This window comes from Nanorana parkeri, unplaced genomic scaffold (genome assembly GCF_000935625.1).
Source record: "Nanorana parkeri isolate BGI_ZX_2015 unplaced genomic scaffold, ASM93562v1 scaffold141, whole genome shotgun sequence".
Classification (NCBI taxonomy): Eukaryota; Metazoa; Chordata; class Amphibia; order Anura; family Dicroglossidae; genus Nanorana; species Nanorana parkeri.
In genome coordinates, this window is record NW_017306409.1 from 1,606,736 (window position 1) to 1,626,516 (window position 19,781).

At 40.9% G+C, this 19,781-nt stretch overlaps 1 protein-coding gene across 1 annotated transcript in view; it reads left to right on the top strand.

The window, feature by feature from the left end:
• Positions 1-19,781, top strand: part of ANKFN1 (ankyrin repeat and fibronectin type III domain containing 1) — a 206,739-nt gene that overhangs the window by 174,958 nt on the left and 12,000 nt on the right. Inside the window, exons 13-15 of the mRNA XM_018554068.1 lie at positions 2,076-2,242; positions 4,358-4,508; positions 7,046-7,214. Coding sequence (XP_018409570.1) covers positions 2,076-2,242; positions 4,358-4,508; positions 7,046-7,214 — 487 coding nt within the window. The remainder of the gene's footprint in view (positions 1-2,075; positions 2,243-4,357; positions 4,509-7,045; positions 7,215-19,781) is intronic.

Genomic DNA, 19,781 nt, shown 5'->3' on the forward strand with positions numbered 1-19,781 from the left:
TGGAGTTCTCCATGATGATGGAAGAGTTTCAGCCATGGCGCTATACATACTGCCGACTTTTCAAACACAGCCTTCCCTGGAACTTTAAAATAAATAGAAATATCTCAGAAATATATTTAACATCTAGAATTAATCATCTGTCTTGCTGTAAAGGATATGTTTTCACAGCTATATAATATATCAGACAGATGGATATTAGTGTCAACTAGTAAATGATGTAGAGTGATTACTGTAGTACATACATGTTGTGGGGAGACTCGTATTGAAGATACATACATAATACTAGATTACATCTGTGATTTTTTTTTTGCAAGCACACACACAGCAGTGTTTTTATCATCGCTTTGTGCACCTATAGACAATAGCAATTCACAAGGTAAATGGGGTTTAAAAACTGATCACATAATCCTCCTAATGCAGGGCCTGTCCCTGAAAAAAAAATATTTTGAAATTTCTGTCCTATAAAATATATATAATAAATAAATAATATAAAGTAATATGGCTATGTGATCATACTGGCAATGAAAGCAATAATATTTATAAAATCAATATGTGCACAGGGAGATTGATGGAGCATTTAGACAGGTTCTGTGCATAGGTTTTATATCACTTTTAGTCACAGGAAGGGTCATCCGAAGGCAGAGCCGTAGCTAGCTCCTTTTACGCCCGAGGCAAGAACAGAAAATTGTGCCCCCCAACAGATGTGTTATGTCACCCTATGCCACGCACGCACAGCGTCATGTGATGTCATGCGCCCTGCCTCCAGGATGGCGGCACCAAATAGCATAACAAATGTGTTTCATTTGACGAAACGAATGAAAACATTTTTAGTTTCCGTTCATTTAGTCTTTGCACATGTCTAATAGTGTGTGTGTGGTGAGGAGGCGGGTTCTGGGGGCTTCAAGGAAATATCAGGGGTCTAAACAGACTTAACATTTCCCTTTTGAAATAGAAAAAGAGATTGAGGACACAGAGTCCTCTGCCCATGCAGCCGGGAATGCAAGGAGAAGCTGTGTTGGATGTCTGGCGCCGCTGTTGCCAATGGCGCCCTGTGCTCGCCATGGCAACAGGGGTGAGGGGGCGCAGCCAGGCTGGCCCTGGCTACGCCCCCTCTAAGCTGCGCCTGAGGCGAGTGCCTCACTCGCCCCATGGTAGCTACAGCCCTGTCCGAAGGCCTGGAGACTTTAGGCTCTAACTCCTGGTGCATGCTGTACATGTAGATCTATCACATTCAGCCAATGGAGCACAATCACTTCTTAATGGGTCATTCCACCTAAAACTGATAGTTCTGTATAATTAAATATGAAAACGTACACCTATGACCAAATTCTAGTATTATGCAAGGACTGCTGTGACAAAATCTTTTTTTTTTGAAAAATCTTTTTATTCATTTTGCATAGTAAACAATTACATTACATTACAGTAACATTCGGGCACCAACATAGCAGACAAAATCTTTACTTCTAATGCTTCCTTAAATCTTAAATGTCACCAGAAACAGTGAGACTTCTTCAGCAGTAACAGCAGGGGAGCAGAAACTTCATTCAGATAAAGGAAACTGTACCTCCTCCCCGCATCCAGCATCCAGCCCCAAAATCAAGATATTTGTTTTGAGTGGATTGGCTTTTTGTTTTGACTGTGCAGGGACAAGTCAATCTTTGGATCCCTGTTTGATTCGTTCAAATGCAGCTTTGCAAACAGCATGCATAGATTTATGCAATCCATTTGATCAGCAAATTATTTGCAGGGTTATTCACAAAGGGGTGAAGAGTTTGGAGAAGGCAGAAGAAGTGAATAGTTTAGGACAAAATAGCTGATTTCATAAAAATTTCCAGTTCAGCTATGTTATCCTTATTATATGCCTTCTCCAAACGCTTCACCCTTTTGGTAATAGTTCTGTTAATCTCTAAAGTTGAATAGATTATATTCACTTATCATGATATATCTTATTATGTCTTCAATATTCTTGGTTGTGTATGGTTTGATTTGTTGCCATTAGATAATATCAGTGATAGAAATACAGGTCTGATTGTTTCCACAACAAATATCACTCTCCTCTTTTGTGGCTTTACCAGGAGATGCTGAATTATCAGAAGCGGGGTCAGCAACGCCTTTCCCCAGGACTGTATCTGGGTTATCTTAAGCTGTGTAGCTCTGTTGATAAAATCAAAGTTCTCGTCTCCCAGAGGGTTCCCAATATGCTGTGCCATGTCAAGATACGGGACAACAGTAATATTTCCAAGTGAGTAAGTCATACTGATATTATGTAGTGCCTTGAACTGGTAAGAAATAGGTTGAGTTCAATGCTCAATATTTTCATTTAGAAATGAGTACAAACTGTCTGACTTGCAGGCTTACTAGATGGTATTAGTCTTCAGAAAAAATACATGATTACATAATATTCTGATATATTATAATGTTATGTATTAGAACAATTACAGGAGCAGAAATTGATAGTCTACTTCTGAATAGGAAAACTAATGCCCTTGACTGGCATGTTGTGAAAATTCCAATATCGGTTCACAATTTGATAGATTTCGTATTTTTATATGCACTTAGGCTGCCCATAAGCGGTCCAATGTGAACCCCGATTCACAGCTTAATACAATGCTTAGACAAAGATTGTATTGCTTAAAGTAGAACTAAGCCCTCATAAAATTATACTTAGTTTTGTAGAGCGCTGTAAGTAAAATTGGATTGCATTATTTCTTATTTTAGAAATGTCACATTACTTTGATGGGAAGGTGCTCATCCTGTAGACTATTTGTTGGAACTTCCTGTGTACGTGTGCTCCCTCCAGCAAGGGGTGAACATCATAGTTGTACCATGGTGACTACAGCTGAATGTGCCAGCACACTGTGCTTGAAATCCAATTCAGTAGTATGCAGGAAAGTGTGACACGGAGTAAGCATTTGTCAGCCTTGGAAAGGAAGTGTCTGCGGATATACCTTTCTGGTATCATTTAATAGAAGCAGGATGTTTAGAAAATGTTAATTAAGGTTGCAGCAGAAATCTAGAAATGTGCACCTGTGTGCATACTTAGTTTTTAAACCCCGCTGTCAAACGGACAGATTAGTCATAGACTTATAGTCAAGGTAACTGATTCACACCTCTGATGATGTCCTCTGATCATGAAAGGGTTAAAAATCAAAGTGTAGCTGCAGTGTGTCTTTAACTGATTAATTAATGCTGATTTTTTCCATTCATCAGTTGAGTCAGGAAGAGATATGGAAGTGAGCCCAAACAAACACAAATGTAAATTGCCAGGGCAGAAATCATGCTAACATTCTTGGAGAAATATCTTCCTAAACCTAAACTCCAGACTGGTATAGAATACGGAAATAAATGCAGCTCTGTATTCAGTAATACAGCAAGAGGTTTATTTTTTAATTCAATCAGTGTAAGTACCTGAATGTGTCCTGGTATCAGGTAACAGCCTCTTGCAGTCCATTATCAGATCTCAGACTAGCAGAAGGAGAAGCGACTCAAGGAGCCAGTCCATGGACAGGGCTGATATAAGGAGAAATCGAAGTGACATAGAGATGAGCTCATCAGTGCATTGCTTCACTTTTCTTGTCCAGTCACAGCCTGATGGAGGGACAAGACCTGTAAGTGTTACTTAACTGCAGAAGAGAAGAATCAGGTCTCTTGCCCTGCCAGACAGAGTTCTGCTGTGTGTCAGTACTCGATGGTCAAATCATAAATTGTTCGGCAGGTAAAACAGCTTCCATATATGTATTTAAATTGTGTATCTATCTATCTGTTTGCCTGAAGTTCCACTTTGAAGGTAGTTTCTGGTCAGTCCAATATGCAGTAGCAGTTCACTAACTGGATAAAGCAACGTATTTTGCTTTCATTAATTTTAGATAAATAACACATTATTGCCAAGTTCCTGTCATTATTGAAGCTACAATCTATTACACAACCGGCTCTGGGTGTAGACATGTTGCAGCATTTAGGCACGGAGTAACTAAAAACTTTTTTAGGTTCTTGACATCCTAATGTAAGATTGTCAGAGATTTTTAAAGAAGTGCACCAAAACCATTGATCTGTACTGCTTGTTGATCAACAATTGAAGCATGTCTGCTTTGCATCAGTTCAAATGTGGTTGCTTTGACTTGCATATGACAGGTTAGGTGACCCCTTCTTTGGCACTGGAAAGGCAGGAGGCCTTATGATTCATCATGTTCTTACAAAGTATGACAACTACTTATCCTCAGTCACCAAAAAGATCCATAGTTGCCCTGAAAGTCTTAATGTGACTGGTGGCTGCCAGATTAAAAAACACTGCTGATGGCTTTGTATTAATATTTAAGAGATGTGTTGTTTTCTGACTTGCTCATTACTTTCTGGACAGAGATGAATGGGAATGGATTCAAAACCTATCCATGGCTGAGAATCTGGACAGCATGGAGCTCTCCCTGGACGCACATACCCACATGTTACTCTGTGACCTACAGACAGCAGTGAAGGCCCTACTCAAACAGATCAATCTACCTCTTCACCAGGTAAAGGCAAGCTAAACATGAGAATTTACGACAAAACCATCACCTTAGACTAAATTCATGAGCCTGTGTATAGGCAAAAAAAAAAAACATATTCTCTAATACATGCACGTTTTCCCATGTTCGTTCATTTTTAATACTTCAAGTACAGACAAATTCCCGATCGTCCTGCCAGAAATCCATTGAGCCCCTAAATTCCTGTACTCTGACAATGCTGCCTCTACTGCACTGCAGTCCCAAGCACTGTTGCCAGCCAGAGTTCTGCTCTGCTGGGCTATAGAACTCCACCTATCCCCTCACCTCTCTCTCCATTGCACATGCATACAGTGCTCCTGCTTTGACTCTCAAGAGCCTGTCCACACTCTCTATGTGTAGGAAAAGAGCTCTCTGGTGATGTAGTTCAGGGGCATGCCTAGAACAATAGGAATATTGCTACCCCTTCAGGAATATTACAAGACTGGCAATGATGTCACAATGAGTATTCAAAACTGTTACTCGTTACAGGAACAAGATAAAAAAAATACTATGTCATGCTCAGGAGGAAGAGTGGGAGGATTGGGGTTTGAGTCATACCTATACAATTCCATTGCGCATAGTAGGATCTGCCTCCAGATTTTGTTACATCTTTGTACAGTTTATGGTCGTTGAGCTCCTTAATGAGCCAAAATAACCTTATAACATATATTATCTTACATGTCTATACTTTTCACATAACCGCTCTCTGATTTATGAGATGTCTGTTGATTTTATTCTAGAGGACCTATAGTAATATGTTTTCAAAGTCAACTACGTGGAAAAAAAAACATAATATCAACTTTAGGGTGGTCTGCAGTTTCTACCATTGAAATAAGTCTTTAAAACCACTCGGTGCCTTTCACTGCCTCATCCATAATAACTGCCTTTATAGAAGGCAGCATAGAATACAGAAGTAGGACACAAGCTGTGTCCCCAGAGCTCCGTGTGGCTGCATTGTATACATAAAGGTGGCCATTAATCTGTGGACATTTGAGAAGTGTCAGGAATGTCTCCTAGTAAAAACACAAGGCACCCATGTATAAGGGGCATTAGCATAAATAGGAGCTCTGTATGTGGAGAGATTTATCAGAATGAAATATTTTTATTATGGCTCGCAAGGCAGGTTCTGCCATTAGCTGTGATTCACGATGCTCGAGGTCTTAGGCCAAGCAAATTATACTTGTGCGCTATTTACAGCAGATCAGCATAACAGATTGCCGTCCACACTAATTTGCCCCATTTTTTAAAAACACGGTTATTGGGGGAATTGAACACTTGCTCACATCACGTCCAAGACAAATCAATCTTAGCACATACGGGATTTAAAGGATAAAGCTGGCCATACACTTACTGCTTTTTTTTCTAGTTCAGCCTGCAAAAAATGCTTGATTTCCCCATCCACGCTGTTTATCCCCAGCTGAGTCCACCTTGCCGAGCTACTCTATTCAGACAGCGGTGGGTGTGCCACTGTCAGAATAACCAAAGCTGATTGGCTGCAGTCATTGTTTGCCCGAGAATTTGATAAAATCATCTTTTGTTGAATGAAGGAGTGTTGACGCGACCACACGCTGGTCAAACTTAGTCAGCAGGAGTTGGCCAAAATTTTAGCAGTGTATGGCCAGGGCAATTGTAATTTTGCCTAGGAAAAACACTATTTAGCTAGTCCTGGTTCAGAAAAGAAAATCTTTGCTGAGGGATATATCTTGGCTGCCACTGGGGACCTTACCATATGAACAAGCTAGGTGCCTGGGTGTCATGGTGATCCAGTAATGTCAGTACTTTGAGTCATTGTCCAGGAACAAGTATGCAGACCAGGAGTTATGGCTTAACTCTGAACATGCTGCTTGCTTGCTTGCTATGGCTTATCCAGGCAGCTGTAATTTTCAGTAGATGGTCGGTAATAACAGCCCTGGATATTTCTTAGTACTAGTTTCCTTTAAAGCAATCCTCAACACTACTAAAAGCCTTAACTGTAAAACAGAAAGTATATTGTAACCTCTCCTACCATCCGCGCCATCATACAAATACTCCACTGAAGGCTTCTGCCAATGGATCAACATTACAGTCAGACCACTAGCATTTAAAATGGAGAGGCCAACAGTGGCAGCCTCCATAGTCTGAGAGGTTTCCTTTAATGCTAAACTTGGACACTATACGATGGTGTATGAAATGATTGGCCTCAGGCACCAGAGTCCGCTACTGAAGCCCCCTAAACATTAAGTGAAAATCTGGAGATGAGGAAGAGGAGATCTTTTGCACACACCTCCAGGAGAAAGCAACAGTACCTGTGCAAGGATTTCTATTCGCAGAGAAGCTTCACCTGGCGGTGTCTGGCAATGGCTCCTAAACATAGATTTTTTTTTCAATTGGGAGAGTGTCATCAAATGTCTGCAAGCACCTTGAGCCAAGTTATGTTTTCATTGCTCATGCAGTCCAGTGATTCCAGTGCTATAAATTGTTATTGTTACCTGTGGCCAGTGTTTGCAGCATTGTAACCCATGTTTTCTCTATCTGTTCCATCGCAGGCCAAGCACTTCCGTCTGTACACACAGGAGGTGTTGGAGCTGGGTCACAATGTCTCCTTTCTTCTGTTGCTCCCTGCCTCAGACGATGTCTGCAGTGCCCCAGGACAGAGTAATCCGTACACCCCACACTCAGGATTCCTTCACCTCCCCCTTCAGATGTTTGAGCTAGGTACACAAACTTGTTTTCTTGCCTAGATGTATTTTAGTGCTAACCTGTACATTTTGTAATCTTGTGATAACAGCATGCCTTCTGTCCCATCAGTGGCTCAGTGAATTAGTCAGAAGTCTCTGGTTTGTGAGCGTCATGGGCTGCAGACACACCGTTACTATGTGGTCACACACAATCATTGAGTCGCTGGCAGGGGGTACAGCTTCCCTTGAAAAGACAGAGGCTTTGATTAATGTCTTATGAATTGTTGAAGAACTCCAGTCCAATGGAAAATCAGAGTTGTGTTTTAAAATAAGAAATTATGTTCAAGCATAACTTAAAATTCAGCCAAAAGTGCAATGTGCATTTGTATAACCATGTTGTAAATACAGGCAAATGTATTGCAGTCCAAAAAAAGGTTTGATAGTAGATCTGCCCAGGGTGGCTTAAAAAGCAAATGGTTTTCCATGGAAGACCCAACATGTGCCAGCAGAAATGTATAGAGAGAAAGAAAGATAGGGGGATATATACAAACATAATGTGACGTCTTCTGTATGACAGTGGGATGTGCGTTTTTCTTGGATTCAACCTGCTTACCTATAGTATGTTAAGGGAGAGATGTATCTACAGATTGGTTATAATTTTTTTATTGTCTGTTTAAAACATGCCAGTCAATTTGTTTTCTTATTCTAAACATATACTGCGTTATGTACTTAAAGGTTACTTGTCTTGAGAAATAAATCTGTAACTGCTAGGTTCTTAGCTGTTATGCTGATCCTCGTGTTTCACTACTGACATGGAACAAGTTTGCAGACAAAAAGTATGACTTTTCTGATCTGCATAGTTGTCCCAGGTCAGTGACTCAGAATGTATTCTATAACTATATCAAAGGAAAATGCACTGTAAAACATAGTGCACTTATCCAGCTGACGACCCATCCCCTCCCTCTCCGTGAACAGCAGATTACTTTCCAAGTTACGATGTACAGAACTCCACTCTTGTGTGTGCCCTCTTTTCTGTCCGGCTATTATAGTGAAGGAGGAGAAGGACAAGCATAAGAAGAAGTACTGGCAGGCAGAGGTTTGGGAAGCATTACCTTCTCACCACTTCACCACTCTGATGAACTTCCCCCCCTTCCTTTAAAAACTCCATTGCATGCTCACCCACCTACTCCTGCCCTTATAACTCTGCCATCCCCACCCATTCTTGCCCCCCCCTCCTTTACTGCTATACCACATGCTCACCCTTGCTTTCACCACTTCACTCTGCCCCCCTTTATCACCACTTTGCTGAATAACCTCTGCTTTCACCACTAAAATTAACATTCTGCCCCCCACCCCTGCTCTCAAAAATGTTCCCCTGCTCTCACCACTCTCCATCTTCCCTGCTCACCCACCCCTACTATCATTACTGCTTGCCCACTCACCCCTGCTCTTACCACTTTCACTCCACTCCTTCCCCACGAGCCACCAGCTGAATAGCACTGGCTCTCTTGAAATTCCCTGTGCAGGGCTGAGCACCTCACCCCACCTGCACTAGATGAGGCAGAGCTGAGGTTCGCCTCAGCCTCTACGCACAGGCCCGCACAGCACTCACTCATGTGGGTAGGGAGACGTAAACAATAAGCAACCACCTTTCACAAAACCTTTTTTTAGTGAGCGCAGAATGTTTTTCCTGACCCTAACTGCCCCATTCCCACCAACTCCCTCAGCACCATTCCCTCTTCACATTCATCCTAAACATACTTTGATGCCCCTTCACCCGCTACACTTACAAATGATAGTTGGTGGTATCTTTGGCGAAGAATCCCTCACTGCTGGGCCCTATGCAGGACACAACAAAACAAAGTGTTCCTACATCTGCCGCTAGAGGGAGCTGGTCTGCGTGTTCCTCAGTTCATCCTGTACAATTTCTGCAGTCCTGTTCTCCCTTTAGCATGTTTGGTGCAGACTTTCTGCATATAGATTATCCAGGGCTGTCATAAGAAATCATGGTTCCTGGGCCTGGCACAGTAGGACTGTCTGTACCCCCATATCGGTAGCCCTGATTCTACCAGCACCATTTCAAACCCCCAACTCAAGAACACAACCATGCCTGCACCCACCAGCTCCCAAACCTACCGTCACGACTGCAGTTGCCACCACCTCAATCCACCCGCTCTTACCACCACAGATGCCACCATCCCAACCCTTTTTTGGAACAAGCACACTTTTACAAGCTTTTACATTAAACACATTTATACTTCCTTGAGGTAGCTTTTAGTTTATTGTCTCCACTTCACTCACACACATGCTGGAACCAATTTATCTGGATCTGGCAAGTCTACCTGTGCTCTCGACGGTGACGTGCGGTACCACTTGTTTCGGGTGAGGCATTCCCCAGCCTCGCCCCCAGCATGCCCAGTCCCCTATCGCCTGAAGCCCCAGCCCGTCTCCCAAAGCCCCGCCCCCCAAACTGCTACCAAGCTAGTGTAAAGGAGACAGGGAGGAGCCTTCCTGTCCCTCACTTGCTCGTCACTGCTGAGGCATCGAGATCGATGGCCTCAGTGTTTTTTTCTCTTTTTTTGATTGGACAGCTTTGACCAATGGCCATCCACAGAGCTCACGCCTCTAACAAAGAGTAGAGGCTGTGACAGCTGTGGCTTCAATAGTTAGGTTACACAAGCAGTGGGGAAGCCCGCTGCCGTGTAACCTAACTACCTGTCAAAAATAAGGATGACATCTTGAGACGTTGGGAGGGGTGGAGGCACATACTACTGTGAGGAACTCATCAATAAATGCACTAAACGAGTAAGTAACCCAACCAATGAATGCTGTCTGAGCACTGAATTATTCCTTTTATGTTGAGTCATACTTTAGAAATGATCTGTATATTATGGCAAATTTGGATGATCTGTAGATCTGTCTAGAAAGCATCTTTTCCTGTCTAATCACTGTTAACCCATTGACTCGGTACATAGGTCGAATCCAGTGGATTGCTTGTTTGCCTTGTGCCATGTTGGACAGGGAAGAAATATCAGTTCACAGGAGGGAGATAAGGTGACATGCCTGAGGGTGTATGGAGCCAGCCAGGATGGAACCAGGAATTGTAGTCCCCTTGTGATATGTCACACACAGGCTGTCCTGACCTGCCCAGCACTTATAATGTTGCTGCAATAACACGGACTGATATTAACTCTCCCCGAGCCAGCCTGCCAAGGAATAATAGCTTAGCGGATTCTGTTTCTTCATTACACTGAACATAGAAAACTGGGGGCCGTGTAGAACGCTTCCGCTGAAAAGCCCAATCATCTATCATGGCACAGAAGACAAGGAGAGAATTGCTGGCTCCGAAGGACATATTACAGAGCTTGTTTAATAAGTGTGTGATTTGAGGGCAGAATTGCCAGCTCCATTTTTTTCTTTTACAGACAACTGTCCAAAAAATTACAGACAACTCAAAACCTTTATGGGTACATCACCATGACAGCATAAAACTCTCCCTCTATGAATGTATTGCCTAATTTACAGCAGTGAAAAGCTTTAATGATATCCTATACTAGCACGATCCTATTCTATATTCATTTTCAAAGTTATAAAGTGATTTTTAAGGGAATTTAGCTTTCCCAACCAGCTAAATTTCATAACTGACAGATGTAGAGGAGCACCACAAGCTTTCTTCAAATACAAATACATTGATCCTCTTTCAGACACACGATGAGCCCTCCCTGTTGCCAGGTTTGTGCTTAACTTGAAGCTCCCAATGGGCAAAGTACAGGATGACTTTAAAAAGAAACACTGTCATGAAGCTCATGTATGTAAACACTCCCCCAGGAAGAAACCTCAAGTAATCAAAAGGTGCATGTACTAATGGAAATTGTAGTATAGTTGGGTCCATAGGCGTTCGCAGCCTATTGCATTACACACAAAGGTACAAACCCACACTTGTGTGTGTGTGTATTAATAAATATACATAAAGTCTATGCTCCTTATACAAAAGGGAGAAAATTAAGATAAACATTGGGGCTTAACCAATAGCAGTCAACACTTTTGGTTGGTATGTTACAAAGATACATAGTATTTGAGGTTGAATAAAGACACAGGTCCATCAAGTTCAACCTTTGGGTGTCTGTGTGTGTGTGTGTGTGTGTACACGAGTCCCTGTGTGATCTAGTTTTTAAGAGTACCTGTACCCCTGTATGTTCTGGTCTCTGAGGAAAATATCTAAATGAATTTTGAATGATTCAATACCCTCTGCTGATACCACTGCGAGTTCCAAAACGTAACCGCCCTGGGTGTTTGGCAAGAAGGGCTTAAAGAGAACCAATTGGGCTTATGCATCAGTGTGAAAATGTAGTCTTAAAGTAATCATGGGGCCAAGCTATTTATATTTCAGTGTTTATATATTATTTTAAAGCAGTGAATGAGTTTGAAAACATGTCTTCACTAATCTTTGCGGCTGCAGGGAATGTGGAGCAATTCTTCTAATGTAATCAAAGAGCAGATACACTGTGTTTATATTTGAAGGCTGAAAGGCTGCCAAGTCACTGCTGGACCAGAGTGCCTTTATTTATACATTTGAGGAGAAATTGCTCCACAGTGCCTTAAGCTACACAGGTCAGTGAGGACTTGTTTTCAGGCTCGTTTACTGCTTGTTGAGATGATGTAAATATTATCTGGGCATGTGGTTAATCTAAACTAGTACAGTATGCCATTTTGCTCATTAAATTTGTCCCTGAAGTTTGACAGTTGCTGTCCATGAGCTTGAAATGATGCTGATAAAACCTTCCAGCTCCTAAGTAACCATAACATTATCAAACACAGAACCTTGTAGTTGTATACAATCTACTCAATTACGGGGCTTCTGTTATGTGGTACTGTTATGCACAGTCAGGACAGTGTGTTATGTGATACGGTTATGCACACTCAGGACGGTGTGTTACGTGAGGTCAGGCATTTGTCTAGGCAGTAAGATTTTTGTGGACCTCTCTGTGCATTCTTTGTATATCACTGTACATTTGCTTGACAACATCGTGACTGTACAAGGCCCCAAAAATGATGGTGTGCTTTTGGCCTTCAGAAACTGTCTGTCATATTTTATGAATTCATTTCAGGAAAACATGTCTCAATACCTCCAGCAATTAATCACTCTTTACATATATAGGAATGGTAAATGGGAATGCCCTTTAAGCCTTCTTTGCTAAGGGGAGCCAGGTGGCCCAAACAATGAACATAAATACAAATAGTCAAAACAACTTTCCCAGACTGCAAAATTGCACACAAAAATGTTTAATTACATTACCTCATATTCCTGCTTTTCCGACTTAATTGCTTTTAATTAAACTTTTAATTTAGTGGAACATGCCGAGTTCAGTGCCATGTGCTGATTGTCTGCAGCCCTCCCGGCAGTGCCAAGATGAGGCAATGTACAGAGAGATTCACTTGTTGGCCTGAATGACCCCAAACCACACAATTCTCTTAACTCTGTGTTGTCTTCAGCTGTGTCTAGTGCTGTGGCATCGGTGACACTTATCTGTACATCAAGTCCATAATGCAAATATTGTATTGTAAAGCAGGACAGTTAAGGACACATTTGTTTACAGCATTTTCTGAGAACTTTATATCAATGTATAGTTATTTTTTAAGCTTCTACCGGGTCGTTTGGAAAATTAAAAAATATTGATTAAAGTTATGTAGCTGTTTTTACAGTAATCTAACTTTAAATACTGGTAGACTGTGGAATGTTAATATACATGGATGTCACATGTCATTGTTTAAAATGTATACATACTGTAACAACATGCAAAATTTGAGCTGGAGTACTATACAAGCTTAAATCTGGCCATACAGATTAGAGAGCATTTGGACATGTAGACAACCATGCACATGTATACCTTTTGGAGTTAGAAGGACCCAAATTTCATGAACCTGAATACCCACTATTTCCTTCGTGCAGCAGATCAGGGTTTTGGAGTACAGAAGTGGCAGCAGAGATGATGATTGTTGCCTGATTTGGCCAATGAAGCTGAATTGTGTGATAATCTCATAAAAGCAGATTGGCTAATACTAAATTTATCTTGAGGAAAGGGGACACTGGCTCCCAAAGGAGCCAGCCTCAGTACCTGTGCCGAGGCATTGGTCACATGATCTTCCGTAAAGACAGAATTCCTCTCTTGGACCAAATCTACAAGAACAGAATTCCCCTCTGCATTTAGCAAGGACAATATAGTGTTGTTGTTATTATTACACATGATTTATATAGCGCCAACAGTTTGTGCCGCGCTTTACAATATAAGGAAGACATTACAGTTACAATACAATTCTAGACAAGATGGTAAGGAGAGCCCCTGCCTGTCAGAGCATGCAATCTAAAAATTGTGGTTAGAAATAATGGTGTTGGTCACAAGGCCCCACAACGTTGTTTAAACTATATATGAGGGAAGCAGGAGTGCTACATTAGGTTAGGATTTTCTTTAAGGTATAGGTCTGGTTTTGCCTTTGATCTTGCTTTTTGTCATGTCACCTTGTCAATGGCACAAAAGTAAAGGAAACATCTCTACTATGGAGACAACAATACTTTGTTTAGCAGATTTGGGAAGTTCTCTCCATTGGAGAGATGAGAAGAGTGCACCACTAGCACATCCAAATGTGCTTTATTATTTTACTGATATCTCATGGAGCCATATGTCACTGACATGCAGCACCCCAAGACAGTTGGTCATCCAGTTGTATAGAGTGCCCTTGAATCTCTGCCCTGGAGAAGAGATTCCCTCTACCCCTTTCTATGACAGTGATATCCCATTCATCATGGCGGGACAGGTCGTCACTGGGACAGAAAGCGAGAGAAAATGGTTCTATTCCTTCCCCTCTCTATCTAAATTTTTTTTTTTTTTTAAAGTCAAAGTTTTGCCTGGAGTTATAATTTAGATTTTTAGTAAAGTATAAAAACTGACTTGTACTTCAGGCACAACTATAATATGTTGAAAACAGAACCCATGTAACTATGAATGGAATGGTTGCCACTTTCCAACCTTCAAAATTTCCAATCAAATCCCGTCAAGTTGGAGGCACCACAGGAAGTAAGAAGAAATCTATTCAAAGTGAGGTAAAAACATTACACAATTGTTACCAGAATAGGTCTCCCCGTTGGAAGATGCTCCCTTTATCCCTGTTTCCATTGGCAACCTTAAAAGTTTGGATTTCCCATGACTTACTTTTCTTGTGACAATGGTTACCAGAATAAATAGAATTGATCGCCCCAACAGGTACACCGAGAGCAATAAAAAAAACTGGCATGGATTTTAACACTTCTAATCTCTATACAAAACTGGCTTTAGATATACTTAAAGAATATGGTATCTACAGCCATAAATGTTTGAGAGCAGCATGATCACAAACCAGGGTTTTTTCTTGGCCTTGCATTAATAAAATACAATAAATCCTAAAAAAATAAATAGATTTTAGAAAACAAAGATCTAGTGATTTGTATTCCAAAGCAGCACTACATTCGTATTTAAAGAAATGTTGTTGAGGGTGGTGGAGAGCGGGCCGTCCCGTTAAATTTTACTCTCAGCAGCAAAAAATAGCTCATGATTCCCACACGTTCTCCATAATTACGACTTTTAAACTCAACAGCTAGCCTTTCAGGGCCGATATTGGCAAGTCATGGGCAGGCACACACTGGAGTACTGTGCTCTTGCAGCATGTATACAGGTATAGGCTAGCAGTGTGTGTAAACTGAGCTGATCCTGCATAAGTCATCTCTGTCACTCAAGAACAATGGTCCTTTGGCTAATTGAGACTGTGCGTGCGCATAGATGCTCTCCACTGAGCAGCCTGATGCCTGGCTTACCAACATCTCCAGCAGAAGCGTAAGCCTGGCTAATGCAAAAGATTTGTGTGTGAGACATGTGTCACAGAATGCAGGGTAATGAAGCCTGACAGATAGAGCACAGTGATTGTAATGAGAATTTGACTGTTTTCCACCTAGGAAAATTACACGACGAAAATTCCAAAACGATGGAATCTGAGGCATTCCGTCTTTAGCAATGAAAAGGGTATTCATTTCTTGCAGCGGTGTGCCAGCTGACAAAGATTATTGGTAGAGGCTTAGTCGCTTTATTCCCAATGACACCTTAGTGATAATGTAGAAGTCAGTATTACCAAAAGAAAAGTGTCAAAAAACTTTCTTTGACAAGGGAACAGTAGCACACTGTGCAAGGTTCGGGTGGAGGAGATGGCATTATGGAAGTTCTAAAATGCCAGAGTGATGCGTGCATTTCTTTATTTAGTGAGGTTTTCATGAAAGAAACTAGTACTGAGAGAATATAGAGGCTGCCACTGCGAGTTGCCTGGCTGTCATGCTATTCCTATGGCTTCAGGTTTTATTTTATTTTTGGACTATGCAGAACAAGTGCGAAATAACGCCCAAATATGTCAGGCACCCTACAGATTTCCTTTAAAGGAAGCCTGTGCTGAGAGAAATAAGACGACTGACCTTTCCTTCTGAAAATGATAGTTGCCTGATTGGCACACTTCTCAGTAGCTTCCTTGATTTCATTTTACTGGCTGCATACTTGTTTCAGATCAGAAAGTGTTGTAGCCAGAAAAAGGCAGGAAATTGGCACTACATATTTTTCTTATTCTGGGTTTCAATTAAAGAAATAATTTCACGTTCAAAAAAATGTAACTGACCTAGAGAGCTAAAGTGACATTAAATCTTCAGGGTTTTTTTTTCTTCGTTGTTCCTATTTATGGAGACCAGATTTATTTAAAAAAAAGTTATTTTATTCTTTAAATTTTTCTTATTTCCTAGTTCTCTAGTGGTATCCAAAACGCCAGCCCCCCCCCAATCTGCGGAAGGTGCCTCCATCAGCTAGTCGGCTTCTAGGGAGGCACCTGTGGTAATGCCACCATATCTACTCACTACTTATTCTTTATATGTTGTATTACCTGCTTAGTATCTCACTTCTTCTCTCACTCTTCTTGGCATATTTTGTGGATGTTCATGCATTAGCCCATAAAGCTAGCCAACCCCATGGGCTGAATGATAAAAAATCTATTGTCTCCCGCATGCTAAACGGCGTGGCTGAAGGAATCTCCCCTGCCAGTTGTTATATTCAGGCAGCCACCAGCACTCGTGCCTGAATGGATGCAGTCACTGTTCGGTCGATAATTCTCCACCTGGCTCCTCTGATTTTTTTAAGTCAACTTTTGCAGAGTCAGGTGAAAGGGCCACCCACAGCTTGAATTTGGCCATTTCAGCAGAAATTAGCGTAAATTCAAGCCATGTATGGCCAATCTAAGGACACTATTGTCTCCAATGTCTATATAAGCAGAGGGGCTTCACAAGATCAGAGCAAGCAAAATGTAAAAAATCACAGGAAAAAATTATTTTAGACAAACTTCAAATGAATGAATCACAATGGGATCTCACTGAAAATGTCTGACATTCTCCCTTTTATATATGCCTTAAGGACAGTAGGCACTCTGCAAAATGCAGCGCCATGAAGTCACTGAACGTGAAATTGCTCACTTTGAAAAACAGACTCCATTATTTCAACATTGTGCTATTTTCATAATGTCCCCAAATACACCAACTCTCCAAAAGCACTTTATATTTGTGTAATGCAGGTGTTACACTGGCCTGTCCCCAGAGACCTTAATACTTTCTACAAACATCACCGTTGTGTCCCAGTCATGTCACGCATCAGTTCCTTCCTACCAAGGCCGTGCATAATTTTTTTAAATGAGCCTTAAGAAGATACTAACGTGAGGAATTTGCCATGCCGTACTTAAAAATAAATACACTTAAGAGTCTAGACACGCTGTCTCTGTGGGTGATGGAGCATAAGTAAATTATACACCTCCTGATTTGTCCATATTGTGACGAGCCTTTGTTTATGCCCTAGGAATAAGAACTTGGCATAAAAGTGTGCACATTCTCTATTAAAACAGCTGTCATTAGGCTAACTGATGAGACATTTTGTTTCTCGCCTGATATATGGAGGCACAGTTGATGCTCGGAAAGCATATGTTTGCCACCAACAATATTGTGATGAACAGTGTTTCCCAAGATGTGGCAGCAGCTCTGTCAAGTTATAATGTGCTGTGGTGGTGTGTGTGGGTGGGGCAGATTTACATTTTAATAAAAACAGGGGCTTCCACTGCATTCATTTGCGAAGCCACTCAACATGCTCAGGGTACCTCCAATTTACAGTATACCGTAAGCATACTGTACTAGTGACCAATAATGGCCACAACATCACAGTGTGTCCCCAATCTCTATATTGTTATTCCTATAAATCCAAAACTACAGCCGAGTTCCCAGTGTAAATGCAATGTATTTAATCACATTTTAAAATAAATATTTGAGGATGTGTAAGAGAACCCATGGCATTTCATATTCTCATCAATCATAAGTCCTCATGACTTTTAATTGTGCTGTCGGGGGAGCAAAAAATCTCTACTCATGACTGATATGTGTTATCAATTCTTAAAAGCTCTTTAGGAGGCATTCCTGTGTCCTTGTCAACCCCCTATCCCCATGTAGGAGAATGCAAGCCCGATGAGTGAGGTCCACCGCAGTCTGCTTGTCTCACTGTCTTTATAGGCAAAAGCTGCATTTCCTTTCTAAACAGGTTCCTCCAGTAGGCGCTCTTTACTCAAGGCTCTATGCCATCAACTGTTCCCATCTGACTAGTCAGTCAATCCAGCAGTTGGAATCCTAGGCAAGGACAAATGGCACTATTGCTTTTAACCTTGCAACGTTGTGCTATTGTATGACAGGGAAAGAGCAATGTACAAAATACTATGCTCTTTATCAGCCAACCGGAATTCATCTTTCACTCCTGTGACTGTTATAAACTGAGGAAAACCCGGAATCTGAAACCTGAATAGGAATTCTTGCAATGGGCTAATGCTCACCATTGTTCTTGGCACTAAGTTACTAAATAAGCCTGACAAAGTTGCCACTCTTTCTCTTGAGTCTTCTCTCCTGCTAATCTACCGTAACAGATACAAGCAGACAATAAGGACAGAGCGCCGTCTTGTCCAAGTTTGTTTTGGTCTCTTTTTGTGTTTCCTAGCATTAAAAGTCTACTAATAGCTGTGGCATGTCCAAAGGGTCAATCGCCGTGCTGACCACAGTGTTTTAGTGGCAGTGACATGTTTATATGGTCAGATCCTTTAAGTCCATGTATACTAATAGCCAGAGACATGTTTGAGGGGTCAAGCTTCCACGTGACCAGAAAGTCCTAATGGCAGCGACATGCTTAGTTCATCTCTTTGTAAACAAGATAGGATAACCCCATTAAGGGGTATAATTCTCTCAGGTTTTTTATTTTTTAATCACAGAGATTCTTCCTCCTCTAAATCATCGGGTTTATAAGAATAATAGAAGCCTTTTCTGGGAAAAATGGTGACAACTCGTGATGTGATAAAAAAAATAATTTAGCAAACACATGATGTTTTCCAACTATACATTCTTCAGAATTGATATAAAATATCACATTTCTATACAATGCATTTTGTAATTTAATGCTTCTAAAGCACATCTCTTCTATTTTTATTTTTTCTGCTGCTGGAGTTCTGCCTTATTATAGAGTCTTCAATGTCAATCTTCATTTACACTCGTCTAGAACTGCTCCCTCAAAAGTCAAAAGTCTTTTTGGTGTTTTTAGGCCATCCATCTTTTTGTACATAGCACCCCACGTCCTTGTGTACCTCTACATTAAAAAAAAAACATTTTGGAGGGGAGGTTTATGTACAAAAAAGAGTTTCAGAAACATTAGGTGTTAAACATACAAGGTAGTACAGGAGTGTAAATATTGGGAGATGTGTGTGGTCGTAACTTGTAAACCTCAGAGAAACTGATGGTAAGAGGGCAAACCTGCAGCCAAGTGAAATCCTGAAGTTAGCTTTTCACATGACAATAATTGTTTTACATATTTTTTATAGTTAAAATACATTTTTCAATTATTCCTGAAGCTCTATTCAAAGGCAGATGTATCCTAAATGTATAAATAAAACCTGCCTTCAGAATTTATTAAAGTTGACATTAGCCGAACAACAAATGGGCAGGCTGACATGCACGCAAGTTGTTTTTTTTTTAAGTCATGAGCCTAACCCTACCATTTAAATGATCTGTTACATGTAAATTTACTTCTTCAGACATCATGTACATGTTGTCTCCTCAAATTAATTGTTCTTTCAGCAGGCTACCATGGTCTGGACTCCGCATGCCAAAACAAACATTATTATTATTACATGAAAGGGGAACAGCCTACCCTTTTTTTCATTAAATAATGTATTACAGTTGCAAAATAAGCCTGTCAGGCTGACTTCGTCGTCAAGACTAAAACAGACTATAAAAACATTCATCAATTTATACCTTCTCCAAACATGGAAAAGTACACGTCTAATTAATCAATCATATTGCGCTCCATAAATCAAGTCTAAAGCCAGCAAAATTAATTCTGAAGCAACAATATTTATAGTGTTACGCATACACCCAACAATAAGGTGGGTTGATTAAAAAGAAGAGGAGAAAAGAAATATTGTGAAGCGCACCAAAGTTTATTGTGCACAATAAGTTGTGATAATTATTCTT